At 35.3% G+C, this 18,668-nt stretch overlaps 1 protein-coding gene across 1 annotated transcript; it reads right to left on the bottom strand.

Annotated features, from left to right (window-relative positions):
- Positions 1-4,431: 4,431 nt before the first annotated feature.
- On the bottom strand, positions 4,432-10,010 carry LOC130990246 (uncharacterized). The gene is made up of 5 exons (XM_057914476.1): positions 9,237-10,010; positions 7,338-7,450; positions 6,582-6,929; positions 5,787-6,483; positions 4,432-5,034 (listed from the first exon to the last, which is right to left on the bottom strand). The coding sequence occupies exons 1-5, from the start codon at positions 9,472-9,474 to the stop codon at positions 4,964-4,966; spliced, it is 1,467 nt and encodes a 488-aa protein (XP_057770459.1). The 5' UTR covers positions 9,475-10,010; the 3' UTR covers positions 4,432-4,963.
- Positions 10,011-18,668: the final 8,658 nt, after the last annotated feature.

An 18,668-nucleotide genomic window follows, 5' to 3' on the forward strand; every position in this document is an offset into this window, starting at 1 on the left:
GGAAGAGAAGAATCAGAGGATTAACTAGAGATTGCAACCCGCATAAATCAATCTATCTTCATATCTATCAAATTATCTTTGTAACGCGTTTTGTATTTTATCAAATTGAAATACAAAAATTTGTGTTTACCAAAATTTTTCCCTTCTCGAGCTAACCGCATGACCCTGTCTTTGAAGATGAAGCAATCATGTATGGGGTGCCCAACCAGACGATGGTATTTGCAATAATTTGGATCGTCTGTCCTCCCTGCTTCATTTGGTCGCTTCATTTCTGGCAACTCGATAAGCTTTTCTTTGAGCAGGTCATCAAAAATTCCTGAAACATCAGAGTCTAAGAAAGGGTATTGCTTTTGTTGCATTTCTTTCAAGGTAAGTCTTCTTTGTCCCATGTCTCGGGAAGAGTTCTGATTGTCTCGTGGAGCATTCTGGTTGTCTTCCTGATTAACTTCTTTCTTTAGAAATTTTACAGAAGTTGCTTTCACTGCCATAGATTCCTTCTTTGGTGCTTTGTCATATGGTTTTCCTCCTTTCTTGAATTCTGGCTTGAATTTGCTAGACTCCTGGATTGGTGGTCCTTCGATCCCTCTTGCCATCATGCTCAACTCCATATCATGAGCTCTAGTGGCTAGTTCCTCGAATGTTCTTGGCTGGATTCCTCGCAGAATATATTGCAAGCCCCAATGCATCCCTTGAATACACATTTCGATGGCAGATGATTCAGACAATCGATCCTTGCAGTTGAGACAAAGGTTTCTCCATCGGTTGATGTAGTCAATGACTGGCTCTTCTTTGAATTGACGTGAACTTGTGAGCTCCACCATGCTGACAGTTCTTCTAGTGCTATAGAAGCGGTTGAGGAACTCATGCTTCAGTTGTTCCCAACTATCAATTGAGTTTGATTCTAAGTCGGTGTACCAATCAAAGGCATTACCTTTCAATGAGCGAACAAACTGTTTGACCAAATGATCTCCATAAGTACCAGCGTTGTTGCATGTTTCAATGAAATGAGCCACATGTTGTCTTGGATTTCCTTTGCCATCAAACTGTTGAAATTTTGGTGGTTGATAGCCAAGAGGCATCCTCATACTGTCAATCCGCCGAGTATATGGCTTGGAGTAAGTTAACGATGACTTGGAGCTTCCATCGGAGTTATTCTTCATTGTTGCTTCGATGAACTCTTTGAGTTGGTCAATGGGAATGAGGCCACCAGACGAGAAGAGAATGTCTTTTCCTGAAGGCCTTTTTCCATCACTCTTTGATTTGTCTTTGGAGATTTCTTCATCGTTATTCTCTCCATCTTCTTCGCTTTCTTCGCCTTCCCTATCGTTGTTGGCGTGGCTTGAATCTCCTTTTTCTCCTTTAAGCTTTGCAATCTGGGCATCTTGCTCTTGGATGTGCTTGGTTAGAGATTCAACCATCTTTGTCAAGTTCAAGAGTTGTTCCTCCATGGTGGAAGTGTTTGTCATCATGACACTTGCATGGAGTTGATAATTTTCAGTGGGGAATGTGAAACGTCTCTCAAAGTTGTCATCTTCTTCATGGATAGATGGAAGACGGGAGGTCGACTTGGACACCTCTTGCATCAATTTTGCTTTGCTTTGCTTCGCGTGATCATACCGATGCCTTCCGAAGAATCTTTAGATGAAGTTGGAGCAGTTGTATTTGGTTGAATTGACATTGTTCAAGATTTTTGGTGAAGAGTAGAGATGAGAGGTAAAGAAGTCGCACCGGGCGTGCCAAAATTTGTAAACACAATTTTTTGTATTTCAATTTGATAAAATACAAAAATGCGTTACAAAGATAATTTGATAGATTTGAAGATAGATTTATGCGGGTTGCAATCTCTAGTTAATCCTCTGATTCTTCTCTTCCATTTGATTCTTGAACAAACTCGAAGGTTCTTGAAATACTTGATTTGATGACGCCAATCCAAGGGACTTAAGTCGTGATTTTGGATTGAACGTTGAACTTGATTTGATTTGAGAAGAACGTCCTTAGAATTTTGTAAGAACGCCTTGAAGCTTTGGGACTTGGTTGATTTGATTTGAGGAAGATCGTTCTTGGAATTTGTAAGAACGCCTTGATCACTTGAAGATTTGAAGGTTTGATCACTTGAAGATACTTGAAGAATACTTGAAGATTTGAATGCTCAAATACTTGAAGATTCGAAGAAGACTTGAACGCTTGAAGATTTCGAAGGATACTTGAAGATTTGAATGCTCAAATACTTGAAGATTCGAAGAAGACTTGAACGCTAGATAGAATTCTTCAAGATACTTGAATACTTGGAAGAATACTTGAACTCTCCAATTCTTCGCCTCTTTCAACTTGCGATACTAGAGAGAATTCTTTATACTCTTCGATCTTCCGTTCCTTCACGTTGTCATAATGAGCACCCCAACACCTCTATTTATAGATTTTAGAGATGGGCTTCATGGGCTTTATGAGCTTTGGGCCTTCATGCATGGGCCTTAGGGCCTTAAGTGGCCAATAAGCCCATTAATTCATTTTATTAAATATTAATCATATATATCTATTTAATTAGGAATAAAATCCCATTTAAAAAAATAGAAAATATAATTGAATATTTAATTCATGAATTTACACGTGGCACGATTTAATTCGACGATAAATTTAATTGTCTACACGGACCTTTTGACCTTGTCCCTCGATTTTGCAGAAGAATTTTCTCAAATCAAAGCTACCATCTTGCCGTAATACGCCGATTCCCTTCAGCAAAATGCCATATTTCTTTAGATTTTTCGTGCATAATTACTTGATGGTTTGATTAAAGTTAAGTGAGATTGAAAAGAGAAAAAAATCAAGAGTTTGTATGGTCCTAGTTCATGACACTCTCTCGCTCTCACACTAAAGTATTGTTGTCGCAACCATTTGGACATGAACAATGCAACAGTGCAAGAAAATGGAAAAAAGATGATTGCAACTCTTGGGGTCCCCCACCCCCACATTGCAAAAAATCTGGCGTTTCTTGCAAATGGTTATCGGATGAAGCAAGAAATGTTTTGAATGATACAAGTGAGCAAATATCTTTCTAAAAAAAATTCATTTTACATACACTCATTTGTCTGTGACTTCAATGTGGAAGGCTCTTTATTGAAATAATTCATCACCTCCGTGTAATTGGGTAAAAGACATAGATATGGAACTCATCTAGTCCAATCCCAGAACACTGAGGGGACCCAACAAAACAGACCTTCCAGTCGTTAAAATGACTATGGACACGTGGCATTGTTATAAAAATATTCTAACTAGCTTCAGAAATATAAGGTCGTACAAAAACAAACGCATTCTATAAAAAGAGGATCTTTTACGCTAAAAATTTGGAGGTTTTGAACCAAAAACGAAATTTAGAGACATCCCCACTTATAAAAAAGCTTAAAGTTATGGACACAAAATACTATTTTGATTACCCTATAAAAATTCATGAGTTTCTGCAATTACTACACCCCACCTATAAATCAAGAAACTGAAATAGCTCGGAATTTGTGTGAAAACCTTCCAAATTCAGCAATGGATAAATCATGAGATAAGTTTTCACGTGTGGCATATGATTAGGACAGTGTTGTTTCCAACTAACCAAATTGATGAAGCAAAAGTTTTGGTATGCAAGGGGCCTAAAAGGGTGTGTTTGACTAAGCTTATTTTAAAGAGTTTATAAGTTTTTAGAGCTTATAAGATGTTTCGAGAGCTTATAAGATATACTCCCTCCGTCCCGGCCAAGACGCTACATTTGCTTTTCGGCACGGGATTTAAGAAGTTGTATATTAATGTTTTAAGTGTGTAATAATAAAGTGATAAAGTAAGAGAGAGAAAGTAATAAAGTGATAAAGTAAGAAATAGAAGGTAATAAAGTGATAAAATAGGAGAGAGAAGGTAATAAAGAAATACTTAATTAGTGTTAATTAAGTGTTTAAAATTCCTTATTTTTGCCAAATATAAAAATGTAGCATCTTCGTTGAGACGACCCAAAAATGAATATGTAGCATATTGGGCGGGACGGAGGGAGTAATTTTTAAGAGCTTATAAGTTGTCAAATTGTTTGGATAATTGAGCTTATAAGCTAGAGAGAGCATTTTTTTGCTAGAGAAAGAGAATTTTTTTTAGAGAGAGAAAATCGAATAAAAATGAACTTAAATGATAGTATATGATTAAAATAATAAATTATAGTTGAAAAATATTTGTAAAATGATTTTTGTATATGAGTTTATAAAAAAATAAATTAGGTAGAGGAATTTATTTTTTGGGGAGCTTATAAGCACTTGGAGCTTATAAGCTGTTTAGAAGCTTATTTTGCCAAACACTTTGAAGGAGCTTATAAACAGCTTATAAGCTATTTTGAGGAGCTTATAAGCTCAGCCAAACGCACATCTAACCTCAATCACAATTACAAAAGGTGTAATAACTAATAACAAAGAAGAAACAATTTCTTATTGCTTCCTCAGCTGCTAAAATGGTGAGATCCTTCAACAAGAGACACGAGCAACAACAGAAAGAGCACGTCGAATTCAACGTAGACCTTCCTAAAGCTCCCAGCTGATAAATTACAGACCACTGTGGAAATTGTATGTGGAAAATCGCGGCTTACTTGTAAGCGACTAGAAACCAAAAAGAAAAGAAAAGGGTGTTGTTTACATTTGTTGGTTTTCCCTCCTCAAATTTATGCAGAAGAGATATCATACATAGATCAGTGGCATTGCAACACCATGAGAAGCCTGTCACCTCTGAGACTTTGACCTTCATGCTGTTTAGCCACCGAGATTTTTTTTTACTCGAATATTTACACGTGCCAGACAACATATATGCACTCACAGTGAGGTAAGCCCCTTTGGGCATCGCTCTCACCAGCAAAACTCCAGTTTGGAATGCTCCGTTGGATAAAAGCAGTTGTGGAAGTTTCCGTGCAGTACCTGCGCTAACCAAAACACTGCCTCGTTTTCCGCAGCTACAGAGCCATTCCAAGCAATGTAAACAGCAGCAGAACCCATGGTTTGGAGGACAACATCTTTGCAGAAGCTGCAGAAAAGAAAATACACTCGGATTAGAACATGTCGACAAGTATAGTCCGGTCAAACTTATTTAGAGTGGTATGCATATGAACATGGTTTTCATCAAAGACATAACATAGCACAAGAGCACAACTCTCACTATCATATTGTACGCGTAATTCTGAAAGAAAAGATTTTAGAAATGTCGTTGTCTAGGATCCTTGACTAATCCTGTTCCTCGAGGAGATTTAGAGGGTGTTTGGTTAAGCTTATTTTAAAGAGCTTATAAGATGTAGTTTCTTAAGAGCTTATAAGTTGTCAAAATGTTTGGATAATTGAACTTATAAGCTAGAGAGAGAATCTTTAAAAATGTTTGGATAATTGAACTTATAAGCTAGAGAGAGAATTTTTAGTTAAAGAGAGAAAAGCTTTGTTAGAAAGAGAAAATAAAAAAAAGACGAAATTAGAATGATATATGATAAAAATAAAAAATCATAGTTAAATTATTTTTGTAAAACGAGTGTGGCTTATAAGATAATGAGAAAATAAGTTGGAGTAGAGGGACTTATTTTTTAGAGAGCTTATAAGCTCTTAGAGCTTATTTTTACAGTCTGTAAGCTGTTTGTTTAGGAGCTTATTTTGTCAAAGTGGAGCTTATAAGCTCTTAAACAGCTTATAAGCTCAACCAAACACCCTCTTATTGGTCAACAGTACTACCCACATTCAAGATCATGAAAATGGATATAGTTCAAGATTTTTGTAACTTATTCGTATACTCACATGGAGATGGAGAGGGTGATGTTATTGACATCACGTCCAGAGGCCTTGAACGATATTCACTTGGTGAGGGAGCCCAGTTATGAGCATGAGCTACATTTGGAGATGGCCGTTCTGCAGTAGCTGGAGCAATTTTTGGTGTTGGTTTATCCATTCGCCTTGGTCGTGATGGAGCAACGTATGGTGCGTAAACTGGCGATGCAGTAGGTGCCATCTGAGGATGCTTGTGCTTCCATGGATACCGATTATTATAACCAAAAGGACACGGAGGCTCCGTTGCTTTTGCAGGAGCTGGTGCAGGTGTAGATACTGGTGATCCTTTCCCGCTGAAAGACCCACCACTCGCTGTTGACGGAGAAGGTGAGACAGCCGGAGCAGCATGATGATGATGGTGGTGGTGGTGGTGATGGTGGTGGTGGGGTTTTGACATAGGAGATTGAGAAGGAGAAGGTGATGGCGAAGGACTACTTCCATCGTTGCTGAGGGAGTGTTGTAAGATTGACGAAAGACGAACTTGCTTAACCCGTCCAAATTCAGTGTTGTTCAGACCAAGATTTTTAGAGTGTGAACCTGAGATAGTTTGAGCCAATTGTTTTACTCTTGAGGGATTCATGCCCACGGCCAACACAACTAGCGACTGGACTGTTGTAGGTCGATCTACTGTGGAGCCCTTCAAATTAGTGAGCCGAATAAACAAATTCTGCATAATCAGAGGAACAGCAAAAGAGGAGATTATTGAAACACATTTAATGAAGACATCATTCTCATTGAAGCGATAAAATTAATAAAGCTATGGACCTCGTACGGAGTTAAGCGCAAGCCCACTTTGAGTTGACTTGTGAGCTCATCGAAATTGTTGAGCAGTCCGTCAATGGAGGAGTTCAAGGTAAAGTTGAAGGGAATTTGAACAGCTTGCAAAAGGAATGCCTTCTGGTCTGGACTGGCAGTAATCCCTCCTTTAAATTTAAGCACGTCGAATGAGAAGGGATCCCCGAACAAAGGCGCGGTCAAACTAAGAGCTGATTGATTTGTTATTAGATACACAAAATGTTCTCTAATTAAACTCAGTGTCATCGCATCGGATTCAACCGCAAACACAACCTTTGTTGTGTTTGGCCCAGCTGGTTTTAAATCTATTATTTCTACCTGCCACAAGAAAGAAACTGTATCAAGATTTAGAGAAAATAAGAATATGAACAACATATAGGAATATGAGGGTGCCTGTTTTATCACATACATCTCTCATCACACAACACAACATCAGCATGGACTAGTTGTAGATACAAGTATAACTATAGCATATCTAAACCCAAAACCATACATACAACTATACAAGTAAACGTTTTAGCAGTTTGTATTGTGTTGATCTCGTCATTGAACTGCCATGATTATGTGCAACTTAGCTAATGCAGTAAATGTACGGATACGGTAATCATTGTCTATTTTAGTTGATTGGATTGTTTCTCTGTGGATTCCTATTTTATAGTTCCATCTAGAAAAATGAAACATAGCAGCAAATTCAAAATTAAGTGAACCAAGAGCGTTGAGGAGTACCTTAGTACTGGAGAAAGGAATCTCATCAAAAATATCATTCTCAAGTTGCAACTTACAGTCTGAGAGAAAAGAAGCTGACTTGTTCAGCATAAACCTTGCGACAATTTCATGACCTGGAGAATATTAAACGAACAAATTACAAAGAATACTATTCATGAAAAGTAAATCAAACAACAAATTAAGACGCAATCTCACTTTCACTTTCATGAACAAATTATAAAGAAAACTATTCATGAAATAATATAATAAAAGAAGATAAACATCCTCTAAAATTTGCATCCAGCATACTAAAGGTTAAGCTAAACCTCTCCCATCCGCCAGTATTTGATTTCCACTTTATCATTAGCCGTAGTGACTAAAATAACCCCATTTACACCCTAAATCCTTTCACTAGTCCCTAATGGTTTTTAGTCCTCGGTAAAGTAGCTATCGCTTAAATAAGACGTCTATTCTCTCTACGGTTCCAAAATGTTTGGTCTGTCAAGTAGCTGTAAAAAATGAAGATGAAGATAAAAATGCAACATCTGAAAAGCAACCGTTACAGGGGCCAAAGTACACAGGATCTTTTCCTTAATGTAAATCATTAATGCCAAAGATGTGAAGAAAAATGTAAAATTGGCTTTCTTATCCTTTGTATTGCAGCTCTAGAGATTTTTATAATGTATATATTACAAACGACAATTGATCCCAATTTTCAAAAGAACAATGCCTGAATATAACTTACAAGATTGATACATCCTTCACAAATCTCTTTTATTAGTTGGCAAAGTCATTCAATTGTACATAATCCTGGTTTAGTTATTCGTCTATTTCTATAGGAACCAAACACTGAAAATCTACCAAAGCAATCAATTTCATTACACTATCCAAGTGGACCAAGCCTATTAGTCATGCTTTAATTCAAAATGTCAATTCCCATGCCTGCCCTACTGCGTGAAATCTATTTCCACCGTTACATTCTTCAAAAGGTGTCATTCTTAGGGTGCAGCCCAATTATATTACATACCTCTAATGATGCATATCATGCATTACCTAATTTTTTTTTTACATTGCCATTTAGGAAACTGCAAAAGGAAACTTAACCTTCTACTCACAGAGTTCCACAGCTCTCATGGCTATGCATCATCATAGAACACCAAAATGAAAAACTCAAAGGCTGAGTTGGAAACGACAAAACAACTACCACATTGAGACAACAGAACTACTGGAATAAGTTTGTATGACTCCTGGAGAGCAAAAAGCATCACTCTAAGGATACAATGTTAATTGAAAAAGTTTGATAGTGCATATCAATTGAGCTAAAACTATGGCACGAGATCTGACTATGGTTATCCCTCCATCCAAAAAACCCGAAAACTATATCATAAGTTGGACTCAGGAAGAGACATACAATGAAATTCAACGTTCAACGAAATTCAACATACAACATGAGAAGACCCAACAATAATGATCGAAACGTTGCAAGACGACGATCCAAAATCACAAGAAACGAACAATCCGATGGATGAGAAGTGCGAGAGTGGAAACAATCATCCACCACAATAAATGATACAACAATAGAAAAAATTGAGATTCTTGCAAACTATAAAGCAAGCCTTGATCTTTAAAAGGAATCCTCAACTAGAAAAGGAAAAATCTTTAGTATTTACTGAGAACTGTAAATCAAAAGAAGAAGTAATTCAAATCACAGCCAACCATACATCAAGATGCACCCTTCCAACGATAAAATCAAGAATTCAAACCACCTAAAACCTAAAAGCAACTAAATCCCAAAACTAGAAAAGCTATAACATATTAAAGATCTGCATTACAAAATAATGCTAATAATCATTATCCCACTAAAAAAAACCCAACTTTAAAAGAAATTATAACATTTAAACATACAAAATGCCCACCAACCTTTATAATCCAGATCCAGATCTTGATGATCTCCAAAACGGAAGAATGGCAGCCAAAAAACAGCAGACAAAAGCACTCCAAAACCAAGGACCAGAGCAAGAACACATCTCAAAGTCACCAACTTTCTAACCCTACTGCAGCTCAAGCAGCACCCATTAGTACTTCCTGCACCAGGGGTTGTACCCTGAGCATCATATGCAGTACCGTGCAAAGGCTGCAAATTATCTGCCTTTCCCATTGCAGAAAAAGATTTCCAGCAATGTGGGTCTTTTCCTTGTGGGTTCTTCAGCTACACTCCATTACTGAAATCTTTTTTAGTGAATAAAACCCCATTGATTGCAATTCTCTTCTCTATCTCCCTTTCCCCCCTTTTCTTGTTCCTGCTTAGACAGATAGATATGAAATTTTGGTGAGTGGTTATGGGTTGGAGAAAAGGAATAATTTTTACTTTAGGGTTTGAAAGTTTTGGGGTGGAAGAAGTGGAAGATTGTGGCGTAACTTCAGCAGATCAACTGTTTCTTTCCTAGTCGTGAGGATAAAGACAAGTCAATGTGCTGTCTTTTTTTTTCTTCTTTTATCTCTTCTTGTTTCTCGCTTCAACTAAATGTTTTTTTTTTTAGAATCGCTTCAACTAAATGTTAATGGAGTAGTAATTTTCTTGGATTAAAAAAAAAAAAAAAAAAAAAGAATTGCGAAATTTTGAATTTTTAACATTTTATCACAAGTTTTTTAATTGGGAAAAGATTCCCACTATGGACAATTGGAAACCATGTTTTAGTTGTGGTGATAAAGTGGAGAATAGTGTGTGTTTCTTCAGTTTGTTTTATTCTTTTTAACCTCTTGATTTTGTTAATGGCAATGTTTTCATCGAAGTGGAAGTCATTTTCTTTTCTCTTAGTCTTCTTTTTCGGCTAATTGGACAGAGAATCGAGCATGATTGTTAGTTTAGTGAAGAATTTGATTCTTTATCATGCATCTCTATCTATAAGTAAATATATAGTGTTAATGGCATTTATTATACTTTAAATAGTAGTTCGAGTCACTTTGTGTGTAATTTTTGGCACCTAATTATACACATAATATTATTATTCGTTGAACGTAGCATGGATTAAGGAAAACATTTCTAGTCGTAATTAAAAAATACTTGCTTGCGAGTTGACGAATATTACATGAGATTTATTATTCACCAACTAGACAACCTAATACTGGCAACTGAAAAGTTTATTTATCCGCGAAAAAATTTGTACACCCGATCTCATATATGAGACATGTCTAAGTAAAGATGCAGTTTCTGAATAAGCAAAAATACAATTTAGTGAATAAAAAATAATACTCCCAAACCCTTACACCACGCTCATGCTGCCTCTCCTTCCAATAGTTGCACCCCTGTCCCGTGAAGCCTCTCATTTCAACCGGCTCGCCTCCTACATTGTGCTCATGTCGTTGCTCTGTCAGTCACTCGCCGACACACTCTTAATTCTGCGCATGTGCCTTCGGCAACTCCTTTCCTGTCACGTTGGGGGTCGGATCGGGTCAGGCTCGTCTTTTGGTTGAGACCGTTCTCACCCAAAATCTACTCGCAAAAAATAACTTATAATTAGAATGTCATGATTTAAACACATTCATTTATTATAATCGAACTATTATCTCGTTGTAATAAAATATAAATATATGTAAAAATAAAGTTATATTTATTTTAGTACAATAATTCATAATAAATTTACAACCGAACCAATAAATGATGATCATAGTATCTATTTTCACCTAAAGTTTATTAATTACCTTTAAGAATCCTTGATCATATTCAATATCTACTAGAGAGTAGTAAATCAATGCCCTTAACTTGTCATCTTGTCGTTTTGCTGCACAAAATAACAAAAAGAAAAAGAAACAAACATATAGTACAATTTATCTTTATGAGTTTATCTAACCCAACAAATTCTCATTTAATGCTTCTATTCGTTCTCTGGAGCAACGTATTTAAATCATTAAACTACCCCAAAGTTTTTATTTAAGAGTATAATGAAATATATAAATATATATAGGTAATATTGTTACAGCTCATCCCTCTAAAAAGGTATACTAGTTTATCTCTTTTTTACTCCGGGTGTCTCTACCTTTTATATGAAGAGATAGTATAATGAGGTATAAATTTATCACTCAAAGACAAGATTATAATTTTTATATTTAATTTAATTTAAATGATGATATATTTATCGACTCCTCGTAAGGTGATATAAAATTATATCATATAAAATTATTCATTTCTTATGAAAAAAGTGTTGCCCAAAAATTTATGTCATATGTCCAAACTTTTTATTACATCGAAACAAATAAAATATAAAATAATACATAAAATTTATGTCTTTCTTATATCCCAAAGCAAACACATCATATATCTAAATGTCAATTTTCGACCAAAAAATATAATATAATATTCATGTTGTGTAATTAAAAAGGCACCACCTACTTTTTATTATTTTGGAATATTTTGCACATGCCTCTTATTCTCTAATGTACTATACTGGCTAATGGATAGAATGGAATTTCAACGAAAGCAATATTATTTATCTGTAATATTAATAATAGCTTTCCCTTTTCCCTTTCGGAAAAAATAAATAAATAAATAAATAAATAAATAAAACAATAGCTTTTCTTTTAAAAAAATTCTTTTCCTTTTCTTTCTGTGAAAGCCTCCACGGGATGTAGAATGAAGGGAAAGTTCCCTCGTCAAATTCAATCACATGTACTCCGGCCGTCCCACTTCAAATGACTCAATTTATATTTTGGGTTATCCCACTTCAAATAATCTAACTTAAATTTTAAAATAAAATTAGGTATTTAATATTAATTTTTAAATTGTCCTACCATCACTTTACACATTTATCACACATTTCCTAATTTTCGTATCCAATTTTTTGGGTCATTAAAAATGAGACAGAGAGAATATATAGCATGTGATTCTAGTGAAAAGAGACGCATTTGAATGTTCTCCCTGATATGATACGCTCATCATGCGTGTGTGTATGTGTGTGTGTGTCTATATATATATATATATATATATATATATATATATATATATATATATATATATATTGAAACGCTGCGTCCAAGTGCTGGATCGTGAGTTCGAATCTCATTTCCATGTACAATAGGTTCGATTCTTCTCTTGCCGATATTTTCGGTCCAATCAGTTCGTCCGATTCAGTATTAATTTTTTTAATTATAGTTTTTTATAATTTCTTTTGTCATGACCCTTCTCGGCGCATTCAAAAGTATCATTTGCATATATTTAAAGTGTCATTTGCATGCACTAAAAGTGTCATTTGTAATATTATCATTTTTTTGTACAAAGTATCATTTGATTTTATAAAAAATATCATTTACGAAGTATCATTTGCATGCATTAAAAGTATCATTTTATATCATTAAAAGTGTCATTTGTACTTTATCATTAAAAGTGTCATTTGTAATATAACATTTATTTTTATATACAATATCATTCGCACGGATTAAAAGTATCATTTTCTTTCATTAAAAAGGACATTTGTAACATACTACCATTTATTTTTATAAAAGGTATAGTTTGATTTTATAAAAAAATACTCATTCCGTTTCAATTCAATAGGTCATGTTTCCTTATTTGGACGTCTCATTTCAATAGGTCATTTCTTTAAATGGAAAGTCAATACAGAACAAGCATCCCCACATAATTAATTATTTACACTTGTATCCCACACATAATTATCTCTTCTTTATTCATCTCTCCTACTTTTTGGACAAATATATCATTAAAAAACGTTATTTTCTCTCTCATATGTTATTATAATTTCTTAACATCTGTGTCCAAATCTTGTGGCCTATTGAATTGAGATGGAGAAAGTATCATTTACATATATTAAAAATATCATTTTCTATTATTAAAAGTGTCATTTGTAATGTATTAAAAGTGTCATTTACATCCATTAAATATGTCATTTATAATATGAAAAAATAAATGTATTCATTGTTAATTAAATTAAGAAATACTCCCTCCGTCCCACGAATCTTGACACGTTTGGTTTCGGCATTGAAATTAAGGAGTTGTAGATTAGTGTTTTAAGTGTGTAGTTAATAAAGTATAAAAGTGGTAAAGTGGGAGCGATAAGATAATAAAAGTGATAAAGTAGAAGAGAGAGAGTAATAAAAGTGATAAAGTAGGAGAGATGAGGTAATAATTATTACCTTATTTGGAAATGTGTCAAGATTCATGGGACGGCCCAAAAAGAAATACGTGTCAAGATTCGTGGGACGGAGGGAGTAAGTCAATATTATATTGAGTATCATTTGCCATAAATAAAAATGTCATTTACTGTGAGTAAAAGTGTCATTTACGTATAAGAATATTATCATTTTACTAAGACAAATAGTGTCATTTACATATATTGAAAATGTCATTTACATATAAAAATAGTATCATTTTACTAAGATAAATAGTGTAGTTTACATATATTGAATGTGTTATTTACACATAAAAATACTATCATTTTACTAAGACAATGGTGTCATTTATATATATTGAAAATGTCATTTATATACTTTCTCCGTCCACAAAAAATAGTCTTTTTTTGTCATTTCGGGATGCTCACAAAAAAATTAATCTCTTTTTTTGGAAGGTATCAATCACATGGTGGGCTCTATTCTCCACTCACAATACAATTAATTATCATTATAAACACTACTTTTTAAGTATGACCTATTCTCCACTCACAATACAATAACTATTTTTATTAAAACTTGTGTCGTCTCTTACTAGGATTATTTTTTGTGGACGGATGTAGTATTAGAATAATACTCCTTCTATCCCACTTCAAATGTTTTGTTTCTTTTCGACACGGTTATTTAAGAAAAATGTTAATTAGATTATTAAGTGATGTAGTGTAGAGTTGAAAAGATTACGTGGGCCCCAAATATTTTTACTTTTTGTGACTAACTTTTCATAAAGGAAAATAAGATATTTAAAATATGACAGCCCAAAAAGAAAAATAAGACATTTGAAATGGGACAGAAGGAGTATCATTTACTAAGACAAATAATGTTATTTACATATATTGAAAAGGAGAATCCACAACAGTAGACAATCCCAAATTGTTAAGAACAACAACAACATTACCACTTGATGAGGATGATATTCGGGACTCGAAGTTACGGCCCCCAAATAGACCTGAGATCCCAAATATCCCCAACACCAATAATAGGGTTGTGTCAGAGCTAAACTCACAGAGGACCATACTCCAGGCATGGAGGAGTAGGGCTGGGAATCGGGTCGGCATCGGGTACCCTACTCGAAAAAATCGGGTACCCGACCCCGAATAAGGTCCGAAAACGATACCCGACCCCGAACCCGATTTGTAAATCGGGTACCCTAATACCCGACTCGGGTATTCGGGTACCCTAAATTACCCGATCAAATTGCCAATTTCCAAAGTCAAATTGTAAATTCGGGTAAATCGGGTATTAGGGTACCCGAATTGGCTTAATAGGGTATTCGGGTACCCTAATACCCGATTTTTTTAAAAAAAAAACAAAAAGTATAGAAAAATTCAGTTTTTCTAACAAATTCGATGCACAATACCAAGCACACCCTCTATATATTTTAGACTTTAGTTTTAATTTTAATTTTTAAGTTTCATATTTAATTTAATTAAATAATTTAAAATATCGAGTATTTCGGGTATACCAAGGGTGTTGGTAGGTTTGCTGTGCACCTATATGCATTAGCCCAGAGTGTTTGTCAGACTAATCATCTGGCTGTGTAGTAGGAATGTTGTTTCCGAACCACGTAAAAATCCTTGTGTTATTTATCTGCTTTCAGTTATTCCTTTATCTGTATTAAATCTGTTTTCAACTGAACTGAATTAACTGAAAAGTGTAACTAAGGATTTTCTAAGTGACAAACCTTTTCTAAAGGCTACTCGCATTAAGTTTGAATTCCGCTGATGAGTTATTAGACTAACTAATCATTCAACTGATAGTCAGTGAGATCAATAACTCTACTCTATTTACAAACTCTAGACTGAATCTTTTCTTGGATATCAGTTGAGCTCAATGCTCGACTGATGTCAAATTACTATAGTCAATTCAGTATTTGTCTTGGACCAATTTTCTAACTGAAATTTGGTTAGTTAGTTTTGTTTTGCGAAAAATAGCCTACAGGTGTATCCCCTCATACACCTGTTCAGTCAACCCTCCGAGACCCCAATAATTGGTATCAGAGCGGGTTGTTCGCAAGAACAAGCTGTTCTGACCTAGTTCTACTGAGCTAGATCCTTTCTTGAGGGTTGTCCTCGTCTTGCACTCTTCTCGCTCATGCGTTTTGCTCTTATCCTCAAGAAAAAGCATAATCACTCAATCATAAATGCACATGTATCAAATAAGTCACATAATCGGTCAATCAAATAATCTCACACAAACGTCACATAAAAAATAATCAAATTTCATCGTCAATCTAATCGTCTCTCGAATTTGACTCTTCTCTATAGGGACTCTCACTCACTTACCTCAACTCTATTTCTAGACGAGTGTCCTTAGAAACTAAATAAGAAAATCAGTCTCAAAGATAGCTATGCTTCCTTAATCGGAAACAAAATAAAATCTCTTCTCAATTCAATCAGCATCTCCATCTCAACTCATTCCATCAAAGCGATTCATTCACTAGTTCTATCATCCGCTTCTAAAATACTCACATCTCCATCTATTAAGAAACTCTGTCTCATCCAGTATAAGCAAAATCTAGTATGTCGATATCGCAGTACTCTTAATAATGTCTCGACACTATTAATAATAAGGAAAAGTACGGGGTGTTACAGTTTCTTGGGTAATTTGTCTAAATTGGTTTCCTTTATCTTAATGCTATTGAAACATTACATCTATGTTGGGTCCCGTAGGATTACTGAACTGGTGTATGGGGGGAATACACTAGTGGTTATTTTTGAAACTTTTTTTGTAAACTGAAGTTAATATCAAAACTGATACTGAAAAGAGTTGACTGAAGTAATCAGTGTAAAATGAGATCAGTTAAAAGAGGACGTAGACTAATACTGATAGTGATTAAGTATATTAACTTCAGTGTGAAGAACTTGTCGACACATTGATAGTTCACTTAGGGTTTCAATCTAATCAGTTTAAACAAACAGAGAAGTGTTAGAAATCTTACTAACTATTTGTAGATTTGTTAGTTAGACTGATAACACTTGGAGCGGAAACGATTTTACGAAATAGCCTTTAAGTGAATCACTTTGTTGATTTTAGGGTTTCTCTTTTTACTTTTACCAGTTTCAGTATGAATAAGAGTTTGTGCACAGATATATAAAAGTAAATACTGAAAGCAATAAGAACACAAAGAGTTTTACGTGGTTCGGAAAATAATTTCCTACGTCCACGGTCAGTCGATCACACTGACAAATTACTGGGCTTGTGCTTGCGGGTGCACAACAAACCTTGCTTCTGAAACACTCGTTTCAGAGCCAACACACTAGGTTGGACTTTTTTTCTTCTTAACTCACAATTGCTAAGATAATACACGTCTAGCTTGCGGAGGTTAAGATTCTCTGAGTTTAGACAACCGTCTCGAACTCTCTCTATCTCAACACTCTTCTCACTCTGGTAGAAAAGGGTTCAAATCTCCAACTTAAGATTACTGAAAACAGGCTCTCGAATAATCAAAATCTAGGCTAAAGATAAGGAATATTTGCCGCCTCAACTCAAAACACCTATTGAATTGACTCGCAATCGTACGAGGTCAATTGCAGTGGAATAAGCTAACCCAAGTCGTCTCTCAAGGAAGGCTAAACAGGGTGTTCTCTCGTGTTGCACACAGATAACAAAAAATAAACCTAAACACTCTAATTAAGATTTTAGGTCTGACTCTTTTTTTTTTATCTAGCACGTAATTAAAATAAAGCATATAAAATTATCTAGATAGGAATCTAAAACAATTAAGCAGAAATAAAATAGCATTTAAATCTATGCTAGGGTTCTAGAGAAAAAGTAGTAATTCATTAAACTAATCGCGCAATGAAAATAATAATTATCTAGACAGCAAACGAAAATATTAAGCAAAATAAATCTATCTAGAGCGTAAATGATAATGAAGAAATACTGTAAAATCATAAATCCAGAAATTATCTAGGCAACAAATAAAAGGACTTACAGCAATGGCGATAACTGGAAATAAATCTCTAACTATATGAATTATTCTAGGCGTAGGAATTAAGAATGAAAGCAGTAAACCCTAACTAAGAAACTGTTGTCTGGAATGATGGCTAATACTGCGTCTGGGAAAAAGTGCAAGTATGAGAGTTGGCCCTAGGGAATGAGAAGTATGCTCTTTTTATACTCCCGAATGTAAAATATGTCTTTGACTTTTAATTACTGAACTGGGATACGTGGCGCTTTTTAATTGGAGCAAAATCATGAGTAAGCGAATGGGAGAGAGTGAGCTCGGCCGCTTGGATGGCGCTTGACCGCGGGCTTTTGAGGAGCTCGGCCGAGAGGAAAAGAGACGGCTGACGGAGCGTGTTCCTTTTGCCTTGTCGTTGTGCGGTGGAACTCTCCGTGCAAATAAATTTATAGTTTTCCTATGCCCACAGCTAGGTTCCACTAGCGGTAAGTATAGGGTCGATCCCACGAGGAGTTGGTGTATTCTTCTCTCTTGTCACGATGTCACAATCACACTGGTATCACTATGGTCAGAGCGTTGGGGACAGAAGGTTGTGCCTGGAAAGGAGAAACTGAAACGAAACAAAGAAAAAACATCAAAAGTAAAGATAATCTGGTCTGGGCACAATCTCATTAAGTCTGGGCACAGTTATCGCTCATAGGTTCAAGGATTTTCATTGTGCTTTCACATCTTTGGTTATGGACAGTAGTCAATAGGCTGAGCCTCTTTTTTTACTTGTCACGTGCGCAACCTACCCCATCCTCATCCACGGCCTGTGCCTGGCGGACCCAAATGACCCATAAGCATGTCTGAGGACATACGATCACATTTTCCACATTTGCCGCACTATGTGGAGCTGGATTTCTCCATTAATGGTTCCACTTGTTACTTGTAACTTGGTTGTGCCCAAAACGTCATCGGCCTAATGAAGCTCCAGGTTTGCCCAAGTTGTATTGGCATAGGCCAAATGCTTCGGGAATGTGACTACACAACTCCTGTGCCCGTTTTGACCTCACGATTTCATATGCCCATAACTTAATTCGATATGCCCAAACCAGGAAGGAAAAATTAACTAGGCATAAATAAATAAACAAAGGCAAAGGAAAAGATAGAAAATAAAATACTTGGATAAATGAAAAACGGTCACAGGGGAAAGCATCTCTGCCCAAAACCAACTTTGGGCAGAGCAAATAAAAACAAGAAAATTACAAACTAAACTAAACCATGGCTAC

This window comes from Salvia miltiorrhiza, chromosome 6 (genome assembly GCF_028751815.1).
Source record: "Salvia miltiorrhiza cultivar Shanhuang (shh) chromosome 6, IMPLAD_Smil_shh, whole genome shotgun sequence".
Classification (NCBI taxonomy): Eukaryota; Viridiplantae; Streptophyta; class Magnoliopsida; order Lamiales; family Lamiaceae; genus Salvia; species Salvia miltiorrhiza.

What these genes read in the sequence shown, in the direction of transcription:
- LOC130990246 (XM_057914476.1), bottom strand. Translation starts at nt 9,474, where the DNA reads ATGGGAAAGGCAGATAATTTGCAGCCTTTGCACGGTACTGCATATGAT. An exon ending in TGCGCTTAACTCCGTACGAG is followed by an intron (nt 6,484 to 6,581) that starts GTCCATAGCTTT and finishes CTGATTATGCAG; the next exon opens with AATTTGTTTATTCGGCTCAC. An exon ending in ATCACCCTCTCCATCTCCAT is followed by an intron (nt 5,035 to 5,786) that starts GTGAGTATACGA and finishes TCTTTTCTGCAG; the next exon opens with CTTCTGCAAAGATGTTGTCC.